This window comes from Bos grunniens, chromosome 5, assembly GCF_055505025.1.
Source record: "Bos grunniens cultivar Pamir isolate PY7600 chromosome 5, Bosgru_T2T1.0, whole genome shotgun sequence".
NCBI lineage: Eukaryota > Metazoa > Chordata > Mammalia > Artiodactyla > Bovidae > Bos > Bos grunniens.
Window position 1 is genome coordinate 108,748,267 of NC_141169.1, and position 19,426 is coordinate 108,767,692.

At 58.3% G+C, this 19,426-nt stretch overlaps 2 protein-coding genes across 9 annotated transcripts in view; one reads left to right on the plus strand and one right to left on the minus strand.

Annotated features, from left to right (window-relative positions):
• B4GALNT3 (beta-1,4-N-acetyl-galactosaminyltransferase 3) overlaps positions 1-12,385 on the plus strand; it is a 97,528-nt gene extending 85,143 nt beyond the window's left edge. For 4 of the 7 annotated variants that reach the window (XM_086402479.1, XM_086402482.1, XM_086402484.1 and 1 more), the window contains exons 10-20: positions 894-1,037; positions 1,943-2,052; positions 2,769-2,869; positions 3,080-3,141; positions 3,684-4,488; positions 6,100-6,419; positions 7,118-7,271; positions 7,483-7,555; positions 7,913-8,066; positions 8,665-8,791; positions 10,331-12,385. In XM_086402479.1, the coding sequence (XP_086258605.1) occupies positions 894-1,037; positions 1,943-2,052; positions 2,769-2,869; positions 3,080-3,141; positions 3,684-4,488; positions 6,100-6,419; positions 7,118-7,271; positions 7,483-7,555; positions 7,913-8,066; positions 8,665-8,791; positions 10,331-10,439 (2,159 nt within the window). In that variant the 3' untranslated portion in view covers positions 10,440-12,385. Of the gene's footprint in view, positions 1-893; positions 1,038-1,942; positions 2,053-2,768; positions 2,870-3,079; positions 3,142-3,683; positions 4,494-6,099; positions 6,420-7,117; positions 7,272-7,482; positions 7,556-7,912; positions 8,067-8,664; positions 8,792-10,330 lie in introns of those variants that run through there. The other 3 variants (XM_086402481.1, XM_086402485.1, XM_086402486.1) reach the window with 2 other exon arrangements.
• A 966-nt stretch (positions 12,386-13,351) lies between these two features.
• NINJ2 (ninjurin 2) overlaps positions 13,352-19,426 on the minus strand; it is a 72,438-nt gene continuing 66,363 nt past the window's right edge. The window contains exons 2-4 of one of the 2 annotated variants that reach the window (XM_086402488.1): positions 14,868-15,006; positions 14,134-14,309; positions 13,352-13,703 (exon numbers count right to left, since the gene is read on the minus strand). In XM_086402488.1, coding sequence (XP_086258614.1) covers positions 14,152-14,309; positions 14,868-15,006 — 297 coding nt within the window. In that variant the 3' untranslated portion in view covers positions 13,352-13,703; positions 14,134-14,151. Of the gene's footprint in view, positions 13,704-14,133; positions 14,310-14,774; positions 15,007-19,426 lie in introns of both variants that reach the window. The other variant, XM_086402487.1, reaches the window with a different exon arrangement.

The following is a 19,426-nucleotide window of genomic DNA, read 5'->3' on the forward strand; positions in this document are numbered from 1 at the left end:
CTCAGGCAGAAAGCAAACACCCCCAGCGGCCAGAGGGAGGTGCTGAGCCTCAGGGTGCCCTGCTCACCTGGGCATGGGCTTAGGCCTGCTGGGGAGCCCGAGGCAGACACCCTGCATTCACACTCAGCTTTGCCAGCCTGTCAGCTGTGTGATCTCAGGCACAAGACTTCGATTCTGTTTGCCCGAGTTCCTTGTCTGTAAAGTAGGAAGCATGCTGTATTTAAGCCACAGTGGTGACGAGGATTAAAAGGGTTGATATTTGTAAGACACTCGGAACAGTGTCTGGCTTATGTAGGAAGTGCTTTTCACGTATTTGTTAAACTGAACATACTTCTAAGGACAGATTTCTAGCAGGTGGCAGTAAAACCTTTTGAGTAAGAGGTGGCTTTTTCCAGTTCACACAAAACTGTGGTGTGTGCCAGCCATGGGGCTGGTGGAGGGGGTCCAGGGGAGAGAAACAGCTGAAACCACAAGTTTTGGGGGCACGGCTTGTGGGGGAAGCAGGGATTGGGCACATCCTATACAGTACCAGGCTTCCCTGATGGCTCCAGCAGGTAAAGAATACATCTGCAGTGCAGGAAACACAGGAGATGCAGGTTCGATCCCTGAGTCGGGAAGATTCCCTGACAGAGGAGATGGCAACCTACTCCAGTAGTCTTGCCTGGAGAATCCCATGGACTGAGGAGCCTGGAGGGCTACAGTCCAAAGGATTGTAGCATCAGACACAACTGAACAACTACACACACACACACACACTGTACCAGGTTGTGGGGCAGCTGGTACCGGAACCTTGACCTGGCCCCTTCCTAGCCCCTCGAGAAGGCAGGGGCCTGGCTTCTGGGCTGGCTTCTCTGGGAGTCACGGCTGTCCTGCTCTTTCCTCCCTGGGCCCAGATGAGACCCTCCTGAGGATGGACGAGGTGGACCACATCCCGCAGACAGCAGCCAGCCACGTGCGCTCCCCAGACCCCCTTCCCACTGACGAACAACCACCTGCCGACATGCTGCGGCCCGACCCTCGGGACACTCTCTACAGAGGTAAGACCTCGCCGCGTTCTTGACCTCTGGCCTGGGGATGTACTGCCAGGCCCATGGTGTCAGGGAGGAGACTCGGGAGGCTTCTGTCCTGCACAGCGTCCCCAAACCAGAGGCTTTTTGCTTTCACGTGTGTGAAATAGAACACACGTGCAGAACAGTGCAGAAATACAGACGGACCGCTTCACAGCTGTAGCGATCATTACAGAGCAAACGAGACGGGACAAGAAGTAGAGCCAGAATCCAGACATGCCTCTGCAACCGCAGGCATCAGCTTCTCACTGGGTTCTAGCTCCTGTCCAGTGAGAGAAGTGTGTCCCCACTAAGGCGTTGGGGCCTTAAACTGCCAGGGACATTTACGTCTTAAACGTTGACGTGGACTTCCCTGAGGGGCCAGTGGCTAAGACTCCTCGCTCCCAAAGCAGGGGGCCCAGGTTTCATCCCCAGGTGGGTAACTAGATCCCACATGCCACAGCTAAATAGTTCACATGCTGCAGCTAAGACCCAGAGCAGCCAAATAAATAAATAAATACTTTAAAATAAAAATTAAAAGATGACGTGTCCCCTTCCCCCCACCCCCACACGCCCCCTCCATGACAAGTGGAAGGAAATTCAGTTACTGATGCTGCACTCGGGTGAGGCTCTGTGGCCTCTTGGAAGTTTCGAAACCTGTTTTGAGACTGGCCGTATACAGCGATCCCAGCGCTCTACTGTGCCTTGAGCCAGGGACTGTGTCTAAGCTCCTTGTCTCCAAGGTTCCCTGTGAATGCCACCCCCACCCTCGAGGAGGGGCCAGCTTGGTTTAGCAGCCTCAACCACGGGATGTGGACTCTCTCACGAGCAAAGACAGACATGTGCAGGCTCCAGGCTGCAGCCTGCAGCCCTCAGCCACCTCCTTCCACCCCCAGTGCCTCTGATCCCCAAGGCTCAGCTCCGACACATCCTGCCTGACTGCCCCTACAAGCCCAGCTACCTGGTGGACGGGCTCCCTCTGCAGCGCTACCAGGGACTCCGGTTTGTAAGTCTCGCCTGGGTGACAGGGGCTGGAATGGGAGGGGCTGGCTGAGGCTGACCCCTTCCTCCCCACGCCACACCCCGGAGGCCCTGGGCCCGGAGAACTGGCACTCCACTGTGCCCGGCCTTCCCACACCACACCACTGGTATTCCTCGGGTGCCCAGCCTGGATGGGCAGCCCTGTGGAGCCCAGCGCTGTGCAGTGTGTGGCCTGGCTGAGGCCTCCTACCCTCCGCCCGAGGGCAGTGGTATTTATCAAACTATAGACGAGACGCTGGAGAGGTGAACTGTGGAGGGGCTCGGCTTTAGAGAACCCAGAGCCCATGTGGAGGCTGAGAGGCGGGGTGATGCTGGGCTCCTGGGCCCAGAGATGACGGCGGGGGAGATTGGAGGCAGGACAGAGGGCCGGGGCCAGCTGTGGGGCAGGGTTGAGAGGGTTTTGGTGGCCATGGCCTAGAGCTGTGTTTGAAGGGGGGCAAAAAGCAGTGTAGGGAGTAGCGGGGGTTGGTCCTGGGGTGCAGTCGGTGGGAAAGGCCACAGGACGAGAGGTGGGTGGTCCCGGCTGCAGCTGGATGAGCTGGAGCAGGAGACGGGAAGTGGGCACCGGGGAGCCTGGCTCGGGGGGCACGTACCACCCAGGTCCCAGGAGGGGGTGTAAAGAGTGGCCGGAATCCAGATGCTTGGTCCACAGCAGCCCTGTGCCTTCCTCCGCCCCGCCAGATTCACCTATCCTTTGTTTACCCTAATGACTACACCCGCCTGAGCCACATGGAGACCCAGAATAAGTGCTTCTACCAGGAAAATACCTACTACCAAGACAGGTGAGGCGCCAAGTGGGGGGAGCCAGGAGAGCTCCCTGGACCAAGGGGCTGCGAGGGCACTCCACCGGGGCCCTTGGCTTTTCCTGGGTGCTTCACACATGCACATGCACACACACACATATATGTACACACATGCACACACACTCACACCCCTCTCCCCTGTACCCCCGGCCAGCTGTGACCTCAGAGCTCCCCTCCTCCCCACTGCAGGCTCAGCTTTCAAGACTACATCAAGATTGACCAGCCTCAGAAGCAGGGCCCAGAGCAGCCAGGTAGAGTGATGGCCGAGCCTCCGGGCCAGGCTGGAGGGTGACAGTCCAGACTGGGCCAGAACCGTCCCCAGGAGCTTAGAATGCAAACCCTGCAGCCCCTTCCCCCAGGCCTAAGAGATGGGGAGCAGCCCTTCGCCCCCTTAATTTCCAAGACACAAGTTGGGACGTTTCGAAAGTGGGGTGGTCCAGAGGAGGAGATTCAGGGCCCTGGCGACACATCCTGAGGGCCCGAGGGCCTTGCCTGCCCTACACTTAGGAAACTGCCCTACAGAAGCACTGTCCTCCCACGGCCTCTCGCTTTGCGGGGCTGGGGCCTGACCCCGGCCATCCGCTGGGCCCCTGCTAGCACTTTCTGTCCCTCATGTCACCATCCTTGACAACAACGCTTTATGCCGATGGAGACGCTGGGTTAGTTGAGGCTGAGTAACTCACCCTGGGTCTTGCCGGGGACTTCTGCCCATCTCACCTCCCTGGTCCTCAGCTGTCTTCTGGATCTTGCTGGGGAGACGTTGAAAAGCCCATGTGAGGGATGGTTTTAACAGCAGGTTTCGAGGACGGCCTTCTAGAAGAATCCCAGTATGGAGAAGCGGCAGAGGACACCCCTGCCCCTGATGGCCAGGATGCCAGGATGCCAGTGGGGAAGTCAGGCCCCCCCACAGCCCCCAGGAAGGCCGCCCCTGACCGCCGCCTCCGAAACCTGCGGAGACTCCTGGCTCGGGCCCAGGAGGGCCTGGCAGCGCCCCCTCCCTGGCAGAACTCCACAGCCTCCCTCCCCGTGAGGCCCAGCACCACCCCTGCCCAGCCAGCAGACAAGAAGGCAAGGAAGCCCAGCCTCGAGCCCCACCAAGCTCCGCAGCATCCTGACAAGTGGCCCCCGGGGCCCCTGGCTGGGCACTCACCACCAGCAAAGAGGCCCAGGCCCGCTGGTGCCAGTCCCGGGAAGATGCTCGGGCGGTCCCAGTGGCTGAACCAGGTCGAGTCGTACATCGCAGAGCAGAGAAGGGGCGATAGGATGGAGCCTCCAGACCCCAGGAGGGGCTGGCCCGAGGACCAGGATGTGGTGGTGGCAGGAGCTGGCCAAGAAGGACAAACAGAGGGTGAGGCCGAGGGAGAGGATGAGGGGGAGGACGAGGAGGATGTGAGCGAGGTGCTGGAGTATTTGTCTATGTTCGACCCCGTGGTGAACTGGGAGCAGACCTTCAGCGCCCACGATCTGGACTTCCAAGCGCTGCGGACGGACTGGATCGACCTGAGCTGTAACACATCGGGCAACCTGCTGCTTCCAGAGCAGGAGGCGCTCGAGGTCACGCGGGTCTTCCTGAAGAAGCTCAACCAGAGGATCCGGGGGTAAGGTAAAGGGCTCTCGGGCCGGGCGGGGAGGGGCGCCTGCGAATGCGGGCCTTCAGGCCTTGCTCCCAGCATTGGGCATGGTCTGAAATCCTTGGGCCTGGCCCTGGGCCCGGGCTGAGCTCTGGGAAGGCGCTCGTGCAAGAAGCCGGTAAAGAGGTGGAACCAGCAAAGCTGGCGCTAAAAAGACACCCTGAGACCCCAGATGTGGGCTGGAAGGGCGGCGGCAGAAGGCACGACTGAGCACTTGGTTTTTTTCATCCATTCATTTGTTTTCAACCCACTGATGTTTTTCTAACTGAGATAAAAGGAATATATCGTTTAATTCACCATTTAGGAGTGTACAGTTGAGTGGGTTTTAAGTATATTTAGAATGTTGTGCAGCCACCACCCCTATCTGATTCTAGAATGTTTTCATCGCTTTTAAAAGAAATCTGGTTAGCAGTTTCCTCCGTCCTCCCAGGCTCCGGCAACCACTGCTCTGCTTGGTCTCTGTAGATTTACCTATGCCAGACATTTCACACGGGTCTGGCGTCTTCCACTTAGCAGATGCTTCCGAGGCTCATGCACATTGTAGAGTGTATCAGTGCTTCATGTCTTTGTACAGCTGTCTCATAGTCCACTGTCTGGGCAGACTACATGTCTGTTTATTCATCAGCTGATGGGCATTTCGGTTGTCTCCACCTATTGCTCTTATGAATGATGCTGCTATGAACATTCATGTACAGGGTATTTGCGTGACCCTGTTTTCAGTTCTCCTGGCTAAATTCCTTGGGATTGAATGGCTGGGTCATAGAGTAACTCTAGGTTTAACATTTTGAGGAGCTGCCAACTCTTTTGCAAATCATCTGTACCATTCTACGTTCCCATCAGCGGTGTGTAAAGGCTCCAGTTTCTCCATAGTCTCATCAATTCTAATTTTCCTTTTTTAAAAAATAGCCACACACACACACAAAAAATAGCCACGCAAGTGGATGTGGAGTGGTATTGCACTGTGGTTTTGATTTCATTTCCCTTGTGACTAGTGATGTCGGGCCAACCAGTCAGCATTTCCAATCGTCTGTCGTGTCTTTTCTTTTAAAATTATTCTTTTATTAGCCATACGTATTTTTAAAAATTTTTTTGGCTGTGCTGGGTCTTTGTTGCTCTCTAGGTGTGGCACGCAGGCTCAGTCACTGTGGCACACAGGCTCAGGAGTTGTGGTACACGGGCTTAGTTGCTCTGCGGTGTGTGAGATCTTTCAGGACTAGGGATCGAACCCATGTCCCCGGCATGGGCAGGCGGATTCTTAACCACTGGACCACCGGGAAGTCCCCGTTGTCTTTCGCACTGTGGACTGAACAGAGCTGTGTAGTAATGAGGGTTAGTTTCTAAAGGAATCTCTTCACTGTGACTCACGCCTCCACCTTACGTGCTGAATACTTAGGGTCTTAGAGCTCTAAGAGACTAGCTCATCCATCTCTACGGATCCTTTTTTTAAAGATGATGGCAGTGCCCACTGGAGCGGGTAGGCATCGTGTGAGCATGTTAACCAGCTGCAAAGCTGGGCAAAGCCCGGGGTCTCCTGACACATGGGGTGGAGTGACAGAAGCCTCCCGCCCTTTCCTCCAGGAGGTACCAGCTTCAGCGCATCGTGAATATAGAGAAGCGGCAGGACCACCTCCGTGGGGGCCGCTACCTCCTGGAGCTCGAGCTGCTGGAGCAAGGCCAGCGCCTGGTGCGGCTCTCGGAGTTCGTGTCCACGCGAGGCTGGCAGGGCGCTGATGCCGTGGGCGGGAAGGAGGCTGAGGCCCTGAACCTGCAGGGCCTGGTGTGGAGCCCGCATGACTTCCAGAGGCACGGCCCGGGTGCCCGGGCCCCGGAGCCCAAGCTGTGCTGGCCCCAGGGCTTCTCCTGGAACCACCGAGCCGTGGTCCACTTCATCGTGCCGGGTGAGCCTCCCACTGCCTAGGCACCCTCGGCCGAGCAGAGGCCTCGTGAGATAGCGAGCGCCTGGTCTCTGCTCCCTGATGTGATCTCACAGAACCTGGGGGAAAGGCCACCGTGGGAAACGGGCTCACGGGAGTGAAGTAACTGGTCTCAGGTGACCTGGGCCGTCAGGGCGGGAGCTGAGAAGGACGGCTGACCGGCAGCTCTTCCTATGGAACCTGCATGCAGGGTTGGGAGTGAACAATGGGCTGGGGCTGCTGGCCTGGGGCAGTAAGACAGGGAGGGGCTTGGGGAGCAGGCTGGCTGGTTTTCATAACAAGAGAGGGAAAGGGGAGCCAGTCACAGGAGTAGAACAGGTTGGAGGGAGGGGGTCAGACAGGAAGTGCAGGGTGATCATGGGATGGACAGCTGGTGAGTTGGACTGTCAGGGCCCAGGAGGGTTACTATGAGAGTGGATGACAAGCTCCAGCTCCAGGCCTTCCGCGGGGCCCTGCCTGGGAGGCTGTGCAGGGACGGGGTGGAGAGGCCCCCGTACCAGGAGCTCTCCGCTGCCCTCCGACCCCTACTGCCCTGCTAACCTTTCTCGTAGCCGCATTGCCCTAAGCAAAGGTCCAATGGGACTCCTGACCACGCAGGACCTGGGAGTAAAGAGGCGCTCCTTTGCATTACTCTGCTTCTTTCTCCCCACCCTGCTGGGCAGTGAAGAACCAGGCACGCTGGGTGCAGCAATTCATCAGAGACATGGAGACCCTGTCCCAGGTCACCAGTGACCCGCACTTCAGCATCATCATCACCGACTATAGCAGCGAGGACATGGACATCGAGACGGCCCTGAAACAGTCCAAGCTGCGGAGGTGAGGGTGTTCCCGACGGGGCGCAGCCTGAGCAGCCTCTTCCTGAAGTCCCATTGGTGTCCTGATTCTCAGTCTAGCTCTTCCCAGAGGATTCACCCACCCAGAGTCCCATCCCAGGAGCCTGCATCACCTCTGTGCTGCCTGCTGGCTTCCTCCTGGGACCATCACAGCTGGGTCCTGAGGCTCAACCTCTCTTTTGCTCTCCCCGCAGCTACCAGTACATGAAGCTAAGTGGGAATTTCGAACGCTCGGCTGGACTCCAGGCTGGTGTGGATCTGGTGAAGGTAAGCGGCCTGAGAGGGGCCTGGGAGACGACAAAGGCTGGTGAAGAGACCCTCAGATGGCCAGCTCCTCGGAGAGGAAGCCGCAAGACACACGGTCCTCTATGCTACTCTGCAGGGCCAGGGCCAGGGTGGGAGCGTTTGTCCGGAGTCCCCAGCATCCATGAAGACAGTCAGGGTTGCCTGTCTGATCACGAGAATTGTGCCCCAATGCCCAGGGCCGTGGAAATCCATCCAGCACTTTGTTTCACGCAAGCTTGTCGGTCACTGAAATGGGAGAGAGCCAGAGGATGGTCCTAGAGTGTCCTGGGCTCCTCGCCCTGGTCTAGGGGGACTGCTGATGCCCCCATCTGTCCCCAGGACCCGCACAGCATCATCTTCCTCTGTGACCTCCACATCCACTTCCCAGCTGGCATCATCGACACCATCCGGAAGCACTGCGTGGAGGGCAAGATGGCTTTCGCCCCCATGGTCATGAGGCTGCACTGCGGGGCCACCCCCCAGTGGCCTGAGGGTGAGCCTGCCCTGGGCTCGGGAGGGTGGGAAAGACCTCTGTGCCTTGGTGCTTAACCCGGAGCTGGAGACAGTCCTGTCTCCGGCGGCAGCACCCCCTCTCCATCTCTTCCCCCTCCCCATCTCCACTCACCTGGCAGCCCTGCTCACCTGGGCAGACCACGAAGTGGCCCAGGGCTGAGCTGACGGCAGCGGCAGCAGCAGCAGCAAGGCTGAACACTTCCTGGGTTTTCCCCTTCATTTGTTCGTCAGACATTTACCAAGCACTTACTATGTGCCAGACTGTGTGCCCACTCAGGATGCAGAGAAGAGAGGTTTCCTGCCTGGAGATGGAGCCGGGCATGGCTGCACCCTCGGGGGCTGCTGTTGTCAGAGCCTCCTGGGAGCCTGTCACCAGCCCTTGGTCCCTCCCTGGAGGACTGCTGCCTTCTCTGGACCGGGAAACTTAGCTCAGAGGGCTTTCCCCACAAACAGGAAAAGGGCTCATTCAGATGAGAGTCTTGCGCCTCCCAGTAAAGGGTCTAGGGGTGCAACCCTGGAGCCCCCTCGGTCCACCTCCTGGCCCGGGTTCAGTTCCCCCTGGGCTTGTCTGTCTGCAGGCTACTGGGAGGTGAACGGATTCGGGCTGCTAGGCATCTACAAGTCAGACCTGGACAGGATCGGTGGCATGAACACCAAGGAGTTCCGAGACCGCTGGGGCGGAGAGGACTGGGAGCTGCTGGACAGGTGACTGGGGAGGGGCCTACGGGAGGAGCCTGGGGCAGGGGCGGGGCTAGAGCCCCCCAGGTCCAGCCCCCTTGGCCCCACTGGCCTGGATTCCTTTCCTCGCTGAGACTGAACTATTGGAGGGGATCCTGCCTCTGCCTGTGTGGCAGGGCAGGCGTGGAGGGTGCTTGGCAGACAGTTAGGGAAGGGCACAGACTCTGAGCTGCAAGGGTGTGAATGGTAATGTTGTCCGCTGGGCACCCCCTTGCTCACCCGGGAGAACATGGCTGGGGAGAAGGCTGGAGTTTTGGGGGGTTTATGAGAGAGTCAACACAGGGTCAGCATAAGAGCCAGCGTGGACCGTTGAAAGCATTGAGTATCCAGGAGGCTCTGGGTCCCTGGAGCCCCGGGAGAAGGCAGTTTTGCAGAGGAGGACAGGCTGGCGGGATGCAGGGAGAGGGCGTTTCAGGGCGTGTGTGTGGGTGGTGAGGAACCAGGAGGCTTAGTCTGAGATTCCACCTCAAAATTCCTCAGGAAATTTGCCACCAAGGGGAGGAGGGGGAAAATGGATGACACCTTGAGATTTGAGCTTTAGGAGTGAGGGTGAAGGAGAGAGAGGAGGAGAATCCAAGAGAGAAAGGATGTAATTGCTGAAGCAGAGTCCAGAGGAGGTAGACGGGGCAAGGTCAGGGGCCCAGGGGGAGGGGACCCTGACGAGGAAGACACTCTTCTCCCTGAGAGACCGGACACCTCCTCACCACCTAGTCACTGGGCACCTGACTGGGTAGGCGATGGACATCCTCCACCCCCTTCTTAGTGGACATCCTCCACTCCCCAGACTCTGGGAGGGACGTGTGGTCATCTCTCTTTTCCAGGTGAGAAAACTAAGCCTTGAGGAGAAGTTAACAACTTGCCCTAAATCTCTCAGCTATGACTGTCTTGAAAACCCGATCTGAAAACTTGAAAATCGGATCTGTTTGATTTTTCCCTAGAGGGCAGGCAGGCAGGCAGGAAAGAAGGTGACAATATTAAGAGAATTTAAGGTGCAAACGAGGGCCCGTGAGGGAGCTTGTGTTAGATAACACAGCTCCCGTAAAGCTCCATGGTCAGACCCCAAAGCGGAGAGAAGCCTGGTGTTACCTCCACCCCTGGGGGAAGGCAGACCTCCACAGTTCTGCCTCCTGTGAGGCCCAGGGAGTAAGAAACTGCTCCAAATTCCAGTTATTTCCACCTGCTGGGAGCACAGGCCTCCCAACGGGAAGAGGGTGGGAGCTGGGACAAGGTCTGCTTCCTGACTCCCCCTCCCTCCATCAGACAGGGTGGAGGGACCCCTGCTGGCCGACCTCCAGGTGTGGTGAGCACTTGTACCCTTCTTCACTGGTCCTCACCACATCCACCACTGTATCCATTTATCCTTTCTAGGGAGAGAGGCTCTGAGACACGGCCCAGGCCGTTTGGCTCTCTGCCCAACCCCTGCCCCGTGGGACGTGGCAGGCGGGCTGGCCCTCTCCCCACTTCCCTCGGTGCTTCTGTGGCTCATCCCTCCCTCCTCCTACCCAGGATCCTCCAAGCTGGCCTGGAAGTGGAGCGTCTCTCCCTCCGAAACTTCTTCCATCACTTCCATTCCAAGCGGGGCATGTGGAACCGCCGCCAGATGAAGACGCCTTAACCCCGGCACTGGGGGGCACCTGCTGGACCGATGGCTTCTGGCACCTGGACCACAGTGGCCCGGCCAGTGCCCGCTCACTGCCGGAGCGGAAAGGGAGGGGAGCAGGGGCCGTGGTGGGCCCAAGCAGCCTCCGAGTCGGTACCCCCTGCCCCAGCAGCCGTCCTCCACCTCTGGGCCTCTGGGGCCAGGAGACGAGACAGAGATGGCAGAGTTCTCAGGAAGGGCAGCGGGACCAGGTCAAGGGAGGCAAGCCCAGCCTGGCCACACCACACTGATGGGAGGTGCCTTCCAGTGCCCACCCGGGGCTCCTAGCGGGGCAGTGACCATGGACTGGAAGCTTTTCTATTGGATGAATTTTACTGGGGTTTTACTTTTTTTTTTTAACAGAAAACCAAAACCACACATGTCCAGACCCAGCATAGACTGTGAGGGGTGGAGTTGTACATTTATAGGAAGGGCACTCCCTCCCTGCATACCTCAGACCCACGGGTACGTCCCTGGGCCCTGGACCGGGCAACTGGGGAGCTGGCCGCACGTGGAGCCATTAGTAGCTGCCCCGTGGGTCCTTGCCTCTGGGACACATACACCTTCCAGGTAGCCGACCGACAGCTGGCCGCCGATCAGGGCATTAACCTCACCCTCCAGCCGCACTGTCTCCAGACTGACTGGAAGCACAGAGTGGACCAACTCCTCCCAGTGCCTCAGGGGGTTGGGGGCCAGGGAACCTACTGGGGTGGTGGGCTCCTGGCTCCCCGGTGCAGGGCGGACGTGCATCACAGGCGAGGGAGGATGGGGGGGATGGCAGGGAGAGAAGACCCCTTCTGTCCCAGCCACCTGTGAGCTGGGCCTTGGGGACCACATGAAGCAGAGCGGGGAGAGGGGTAGGGGAGGGGTGAGGTCCAAGGGGAGGGATGAGAAGGGAAGCGGGAAGCCTGAGTCCTCACAGCCCAGCCCCCTCCTGCCGCCCCGCAGGGAGGAAGAGGAGAAAGACCCTCTGAACTGGGGAACGGGGCCCCAGGGGGGAAGGTCTGGGGAGGTGAGGCGAGGATGTCGTTCTGTCCACAGAGCGGGAGCAGGACTGAAAAGTGAAGCCGTTTCAGGGAGCACAGCCCTCGGCCTCTGAGGCCTGGGGCACCCTTTCTGTCACCTAGATCGCATCGCACACTTCTCTTGCACTAATGGTCCCAGGCGCCTCTAGACTGGGGATGTTTCTACTGCTGCTGCCTTCTGCACTGCTCTAACTCACCACCGGTGCCCTGGACGTGCGGCCTCGCAAACCCCAGCATTTGTGAGGAAGGGCCCAGAGCAGGTGCGGCGGGGCCCGGGAGGCCAGTCCGCTGGGCCAGGCTCGGTGTCGTGATGGAGTCCAGGTCTCGGTGTGTGGAACTGCAGGGTCTGCCCGGTGGGCCCCGCGGTCAGCCAGAGCACAAATTTGGCCTGTGGGAGAATGGAGCCCGGCGAGAACCTTCTGGAGGTTGACGAGAACCCCTGCCTCCCGCCTAAGAAATCATGAAGGACACAGACTTTTCGGTTAATAGATTGTACCTTGTGGATGCTCGATCTGCCCTCAGGCTATGGCCTTTTATGGTCCTGGCTCACATGCTGTGCCTTCGGGGAAGGACTGTAGGGAGTAGATGAGAGCCGCAGCTGCCTGGGCGGCCAGGTTTCTTTCTGGGGCTACTTTTATCCCTGGGCGTTGCCCAGCAAGGCCTGAGTCCACCCAGATGGTCCTCCTGCTTCACTCCTCCTGAGGACAGACGTCTGCCCAGCCTCCCCTCCCCGGCCTGCCACCCCCCTGCCCCAGCCAGTGCCTTGCATTCTGCGTTTGTTACCTCCACACCGTCTGCCTTAATGGAGGGGGCCTGGCACGGCCCCTACTCGGTAGGGAAATGTGTAGGGTGCGGGGAGGGAAAGCGTTAAATACAGCAAAGTCTCAGAAAACAAAATGCCCTCGTGTTTTCCTATTGCCCATCAGGGTGGGAGAGGGCTGGGCAGAGGGCCCAGGCTCACGTGGCCATCTCTAAGCTCTGAGGCCTCCAGTGGACATGCCAGGGACTCTCCGTATCGCCCTTCATCACCTGTATGTGTGTGTGTGTCGTGGGGGGGGCAGGCAGCCTTCCCTGCAGTGTGGTTTACTCAGGAGGGGGACCACGAGGTTCCTGTCTGAGGAATATTTCCTGTGCAGTAGATTCATGCAGGTTGGAGCTTTCAGTTGAGAAAGGCTGATGGACACAGGAAGGTCGGGTGAGGATCTGAGGTGTGGCTTATTCTAAGAGAGCGGACAATCGAAAAGCATCTGTGTTTAAGCTGGGCGTGCCCTGTTGATGCGTTACAGTACAAAGGTACCATCCTGGTCATATCTGATCTAGGCAGAGATTGAAATTAGTTTGTATTCCTTAAGCACATGCCCAAGAGAGGGTGCTTCTGTGAAAGCTGCGGCGGCCAATTTGTTAGTCGTTCAGTCATGTCCAACTCTTTGCAACCCCATGGATTGTAGCCTGCCAGGCTCCTCTGTCCATGGGATTCTCCAGGTAAGAGTACTGGAGTGGGTTGCCATGCCCTTCTCCAGGGGATCTTCCTGACCCAGGGATAGAACCTGGTCCCCTGCATTGCAGGCAGATTCTTTACTGTCTGAGCCACCAGGGAAGCCCAGAGGCAGCCAATTGGAGCTTCTCAAAAAGCATCCAGAGGAGACTGGTCTGCTGCTAATGCAGCAGATGGTAATTACCCTAGGCACTGAGCAGGGAAACCTGACTCAGAGCAGAACCCACAGGAGAGGGCGTGACTTAAAAGCCTTTTCCCCTCCAGGCTTGGGGTTGCTCCTTTGAGCCATTTCCAGGACACAGATGGAGACAGCCGCCCGCCCGGGTGCTTGAGCCTTCACAATTGAAGACACAAAGATTGACTCATGGTGGATCTGCAGAAAGCTTTATGGAGAGAAATCATTCCATCCTACAAGCTGGGGCAGAGGGAAGGAACAGGGTGGGGTCAGAAGCAGAGTCCTTAAGCTGGGCAGACCCAGCTTTCCATAGGCATGCCTGAGGCCCAGGAAACAGGTGGGTGGTACTCAAGTCCGAGCTCAGGACTCCAGGCCCAGATGACCCCGCTTAAGCTGGGAGAAGAGCCCATCTTTGTTCCAGCGCCGAGGGTAGGAAGCAGGGGTGTCTACACTGCCCTCTGAGTCTAGGAGCTCTCCCCGAAGCTGTATGCTGTGCCCTTCAGCCTGGCAGATCAAGGGGGAGAGAAGCAGTTCAGGCCCAGCACCTGTAGGGGAAGCAAAGAGATGAAGAGAAAGAAGGGCAGGCCAGGCCAGACCAGCGCCTCGGGCCCAAGTGTCACACAATCGACCTGGTGCCTTCCCAGGGTGCAACTGCGGGTTCGGATCCAAACCTGAAGCAGGGCCTGAGGCTCTGTGCTGCCAGCTGGCTCCCTGGGGTCCTGGACTCTGTCAAGGAGAACACCCGCATCTCCCTCTTCCCCCACTAACCGCAGCCTCCACCCTCCCAGGCTGCAGAGAAGCTCAGCCTAGGAGGAGAGAGCAGAGGACTTTGGTGAGTCCCAGCCCATGCTCTGCTCCATGACCTCATCCCTGCCCCAGGTCTACATTCTTCCCCTTCTGCCTGGCGAGCATCTCTCTCAGCCCAAACCCACAGAGGTGAGAAGGGCCACCTGTGCACCTCCCATCTTCCCTCACCTGGGCTCCAGGTCTTGTTCAGAGAGGGGTCCCAGCAGCCAGGAGCCCAATCCTATGTGCCCCGAAGGCTGTGATGAAGATGTTGATCATGACAGTGATAAAGATCAAGGCGGTGGCTGCGTTGTTGAGCTGGTTGAGTCGCCACTGCTTTTCCACCTCATTAAGGTTCAGTAGAGCTGTGGAGAAGAGGGAGAAGCAAATGATGGCCTGGGGGTGGGGAGATGACAGCCTGGAGCTTCCCCCACCACAGCCCCTCAGAGATCAGGAGTTGGTGGCCATTGTGCTGCAATGCCTTCTCCCTCACTGATCATGAGGGGTGTTCACGTGGTACTCAATAGAGCCGATTTTGGAAACTTACACTGGGTCTTCTGAGAGTGGGGAATGCACGCTCTAAGGAATGCTGCTACGAGTTAGTGAGCATGGTCACTTAGCAGGTATTGTACTGGCTACTAGATGGGATGCTAGGAGGTAGGTCAGGGTGCCTGCCTGCACTGTGTGGTTGTTACTTGGGCACTTGAAGGTGCACAGGGCTAACAGCAGGTTAGTGTAAGACTGTGCAAACGCACGGTGTGACAGGGAGGCATTCGGGACTTTTCTTCCCACCCACCCCCCGAGGCCAGCTCCAGGCCCGGGCTCCTCACCCATGACCACAAGGAGGATTCCGATGACCACCTGCAGGATCAGAGAGATGCTAAGGAGGGTGACGAGGGCGAAGTAGTTATAGGAGGACGGACCCCGATCTAGCACCGCTTTCAGCTGCACAGCGTTGGACATGAAGAGCGCCATGTCCAGCAAGCTCTCCGCCAGGCTCTTCTTGGTGGCATAACGGTTCAGGTTGACGAGCGGGCTGCTCCCTGGGCTGGGGCTCCCAGGCTGTTGGGGACAAAATACAGGCTTACCCGGGAGGCTCCAGAAGGGAAGCGGTTGAGAGGCTGGGAAGGGGTGTGCTAAGTCGCTTCAGTTGTGTCTGACTCTTTGTGACCCCATGGACCTAAGCCCCCCAGGATCCTCTGTCCATGGGATTGTCCAGGCAAGAATACTGGAATGGGTTGCTAATCCCTTCTCTAGGGGATCTTCTCAACCCAGGGATCGAACCTGAGTCTTCTGCACTGGCAGGTGGGTTCTTTACCACCTCTGTTTTCCCCTGAGAGGAGAGCATTGCAGAAGACAGGATGAGGAGTTCTGAGGCTGAGTGGACAAGGAAAAGGCCTCTCTCCTCCCAGAACGATGTGGGCCCCAAGGCGGGGTGCAGAGCGCCACAGATGGAACAGGAGCTGCGCGCTCTTGGGTTCTGCTCCAACTTGACCTCGTGGGGACCCCTGCAGCCACAGCCTTGCTCGGGCACACACACCCCAGCTGTCACACCCGGCCCATTATACACACGTCTGTGAACATGCATGTATGCACACAGGAGTACAGGCCGGTCAAAAGAATTCATTTGTTATTACTTTTTAGCTAGAATTTATTGATGCATAATTTACATTTGATTTGCTTTTGAAACATTAAGATGAAGTTTTACTCTCAAGAAGCCACTTACTCTAAAAGAGAGGGTCACAAGCAGGGCTGGGGGGCAGGGGGCAAACGGAATGCTGCAGGCAACCTGCAGTCACTTGAAAGAACTGGGCGCGTTTTGAGGTGATTCATTTAGGATGGCGCTGGATATGGATGCACAGCCTAATGAGGGCCCAGAGCCGGGGAGACATGTTGAAAGGTTCTGGTCCCGCAAGGCACCGTTGCCCCGTGTCCACGTGGTGGCGCTCGGGTCCGAAGGAGCAGCTTGGGCCGCAGGGGTGTGGGCGCTGGGGGGTGGGGTACAGTTTGGTGTTTCTCCCTGAGGAATCCACTGACAAGGCAGGGTTGGTGTGAAACCTGGCCTCACAAAGGCTAGGATGGGAGCCTGTTCCCAGGTCTGCTTCGGCTGACCTAAAACCCACCAAAGGTGTGAAACAGGGGTTGAAATGACCCAGTGCTGACTTGGGTGGGCCAGTCACACTGCAAGGTGGGGGCTGTGGTTAGAGGACAGACGGCTGAGAGACTCGGGGAGGCGGTGCCTAGCAAGGAGTCCCCATAACAGTCGTGTCTGACTCTTTGCGACCCCATGTACCAGGCTTCTCCACCCGTGGGATTTTCCAGGCAAGAGTACTGGAGTGGGTTGCCATTTCCTTCTCCAGGGGATCGTCCCGACCCAGGGATTGAACCCAGGTCTCCCGCATTGCCGGCAGATGCTTTACCCTCTGAGCCCCTGGGGAATCCCCAAAAGCAGGGGAAGGGTTTTCTTAAATTCTTCTGGACGATTTAGGTGCAGCCTTGCCCTGAGGCAGAGGGATGACTGAAATGACTAGAGGGGGCCCTCCCTATGGCCTGAGGATCCGATTGGATGAACCCCCGAATCCTGATGGATGCCCCTCTTTTGTTCACAGCCAGGAGCCCAGGAGCGACCCCCTCCCACCCTAGCCGCCCGCCCGGCCCCGCCAGAAGTGCGGCCGGTGGGCGGGGACGGCCGCAGGGCGCGCGCCTGCCTCGGGCGCTGGGCCTTTAATAAGGCCGGGCGTCCGGGAACAAAGGCCCGGCCTGCGCGCACCGGCCTGAGTCACTTCAGTTCCTCTGCCCGTGCCCGCGCCCTCCCCACCCGGCCCGGCCCCTCCTTGCCCCTCTTGCGCCCAGGGGTCTGAGGAGCCGGCGCGGTGGGCGCGGGCCGCAGATGGCCCTTGTAGTTGTCCGGCTCCTCTGGGCGGGGGCCGGGGCCTAGACGCCCCACCGCCCGCGCCCCCCCCCCCCCACCCGGCTCTGGGCCTCCCACTTTGGGCCTCAGTTTCCACACCCACAAACGGGGGGTTAATGCCATTCGAGAGGCGTCCGAGTGAGACGGAAAGAGATCTCCGAGCCTCGTTTTTCCCATCTGAGGTCGGTCTCACAGGGACCCCTGGCCCTCAGCGTCTGTCTCAGCCCCCCTCCGCCCTCACTGTTCCTCCAGGACAGCGGGGGGCGCGGGGGGGCCCAGACCCCAGGGTCCTCCTTAGAGATGCGCGGCCCCCAGCCTGCCCACCGCGCCGGCTGAGCACCCAGGCCGGCTCTGCTGACACGAAGTTGGGGCCCGGCGTTCTGGGCGGCAAGGCCACGTGGGTGGGGAGAGCGGGGGTGGCTGACCCCGCAGACCCCGCCCCGGGCCGCGGGCGCCCCACGCCGCCGGGCACAGCCGTGCGCGCGCTCTTCCTCGCCCTGCCCTCGGTCCGTTTCAGACTGCACTGTCCCCAGCCCGCTTGCCAAGTCCAGCTCCCCAGGCTGGTGTGGGTTCCAACCCTTGAAGCCGTGGACTGCGCTCCATTGTTCCGCCAGACGGTTATTTATCCCTTCATCCTTGCTGGCCTGTACTTTTGTTTCTTGAGGAAACTTGGGTTGGATAGGGAAGGAATGCCTTTTTGAGCAGAAAAGTAAACACAGTTTTGCAGTTGTTTATTGTCCCATTTGAAAAGGTCCTGATGCTGGGTGGGCTTCCCTCATAGCTCAGTTGGTAAACAATCTGCCTGCAATTAAGGAGACCTGGGGTCGATTCCTGGGTTGGGAAGATCTCCTGGAGAAGGAAATGGCAACCTACTCCAGTATTCTTGCCTAGAGAATCCCATGGACAGAGGAGCCTGGCAGGCTACAGTCCATGGGGTCGCAAGAGTCCGACACGACTTAGCAACTAAACCACCACCATCACCTGATGCTGGGAAAGATTGAAGGTTGAAGAAGTGGAGGACAGAGGATGAGATGGATGGATGGCGTCACCAACTCGATGGACATGAGTTTGAGTAAACTCCAGGAGGTGGTGATGGACAGGGAGGCCTGGCGTGCTGCAGTCCATGGGGTCGCAAAGAGTCAGACGCGACTGAGGGAGTGAACGGAACTGAACTTATAGACAGTAAGGTCGGTGGGGGCCGCCCGCTTCAAGAGATCGTTCTGCCCTTTCTTGGAAACGAGGTTACAGGGGTGTTCTCCCAAGGGGGTAAGTAACTGTCCTACCAAAAAGCCATGGGATGCCCTTCTCAGAGAGTTTAGGACCTGGAGCCCGCCCACTGGATGCAGGAGTGGGGGCCCTGAGAGGAGGAGAAGGCCTGGTGGGAAGGCCAGGAGAGGAGGATTTGTGACAGCTGGTGGGAACCACAGGAGGCAGGCCAGGTCCAAATCCCGCTTCTGTGACAAGCTCGGTATTCCCATCACCCAGCTCCCTTTCTCATCTGCGAGATGAGGGAGGCAGGATAGATGATTTCTTATGTCCCTTCCAAGCCAGGGCGGTCTAGGTGCGGGGAAGTCCCTCCTCTGAGTGGAGTCTCAGGGGCCGGGGATATACCCTCTAAGAGGCAGAGTCCAGGTGGCTGGGCACCAGGCCAGCGTCAGAGGCCCTGAGTCACTCACCCTAGGCAGCTCCAGGGCAGGGGTGACCCTCCATTGAGTCAGTCAGCCCTGAGAAAAGCCACATGGCAGTTTCCCTGTGGATCAGCTATAACACAGGGCGTCAGACACAACAGGCCCAGAGGAGCCATGGGCTGTTGGCCCCGTGTTGGCCTCAAGATGCCCGACTACCCAGAAAAGCCACCTGGCAGGAGATGGCAAAGAGCCAGGCTGGTTTCAAAAAGGGGAAAGGCGGATCCTAGCCCAGCAAGAGCGATTCGTTCAGGTGTGTGGATTGGGGCGACCTACTATGCCAACTCACCTTTAATGAGGTGCTGTAAGGCAAGTGCAGAGAAGAAGAGAGCAAACCCGGCAGTCAGGCAAGAAAAGAGAAAATTATTAGAGGGAAAAGACAGGGTGACTGACTCTTAAGGAGAACCAGCGTCCTCCCTTTCTGACAGAGTCCTTCTTATACCCCACCAATGAGAAGTTCTCCAAAGGGACGGTCACGTAGCTGGAGGTCTGGAATCTGGTGGTCTCGAAGCTTTGAGAAGATAGGCACAGTGAGATAACAGGATGCCATTTGGGCAATTTGGTCAGTCTCAAGGGTCACTGTGATTTCCTCTTTGTTTGCAAGGTCGACATAATGAGCCATCTTAACAATGAGCCCCCATGCAGACCCTATCACCTGTGAGCTCTCAGCCTCTGTCAGGGTTAAGTGTGAATAGGTGCCTGGGTCTGTCCTACTATGGGCTTGCACAGTAGGTCCCGGCAGTGGGGATGACAACAGATTCCTCTTACAGATTACAGACCTTGTGCCTGACTTGGCTAAACACAGGACATGAGTCATCTTATCCAGTCCTCACACAGTCCCATGAAGTTGGTCAGGGCACCCTTAGGGGTCAGGACACCCTTAGGT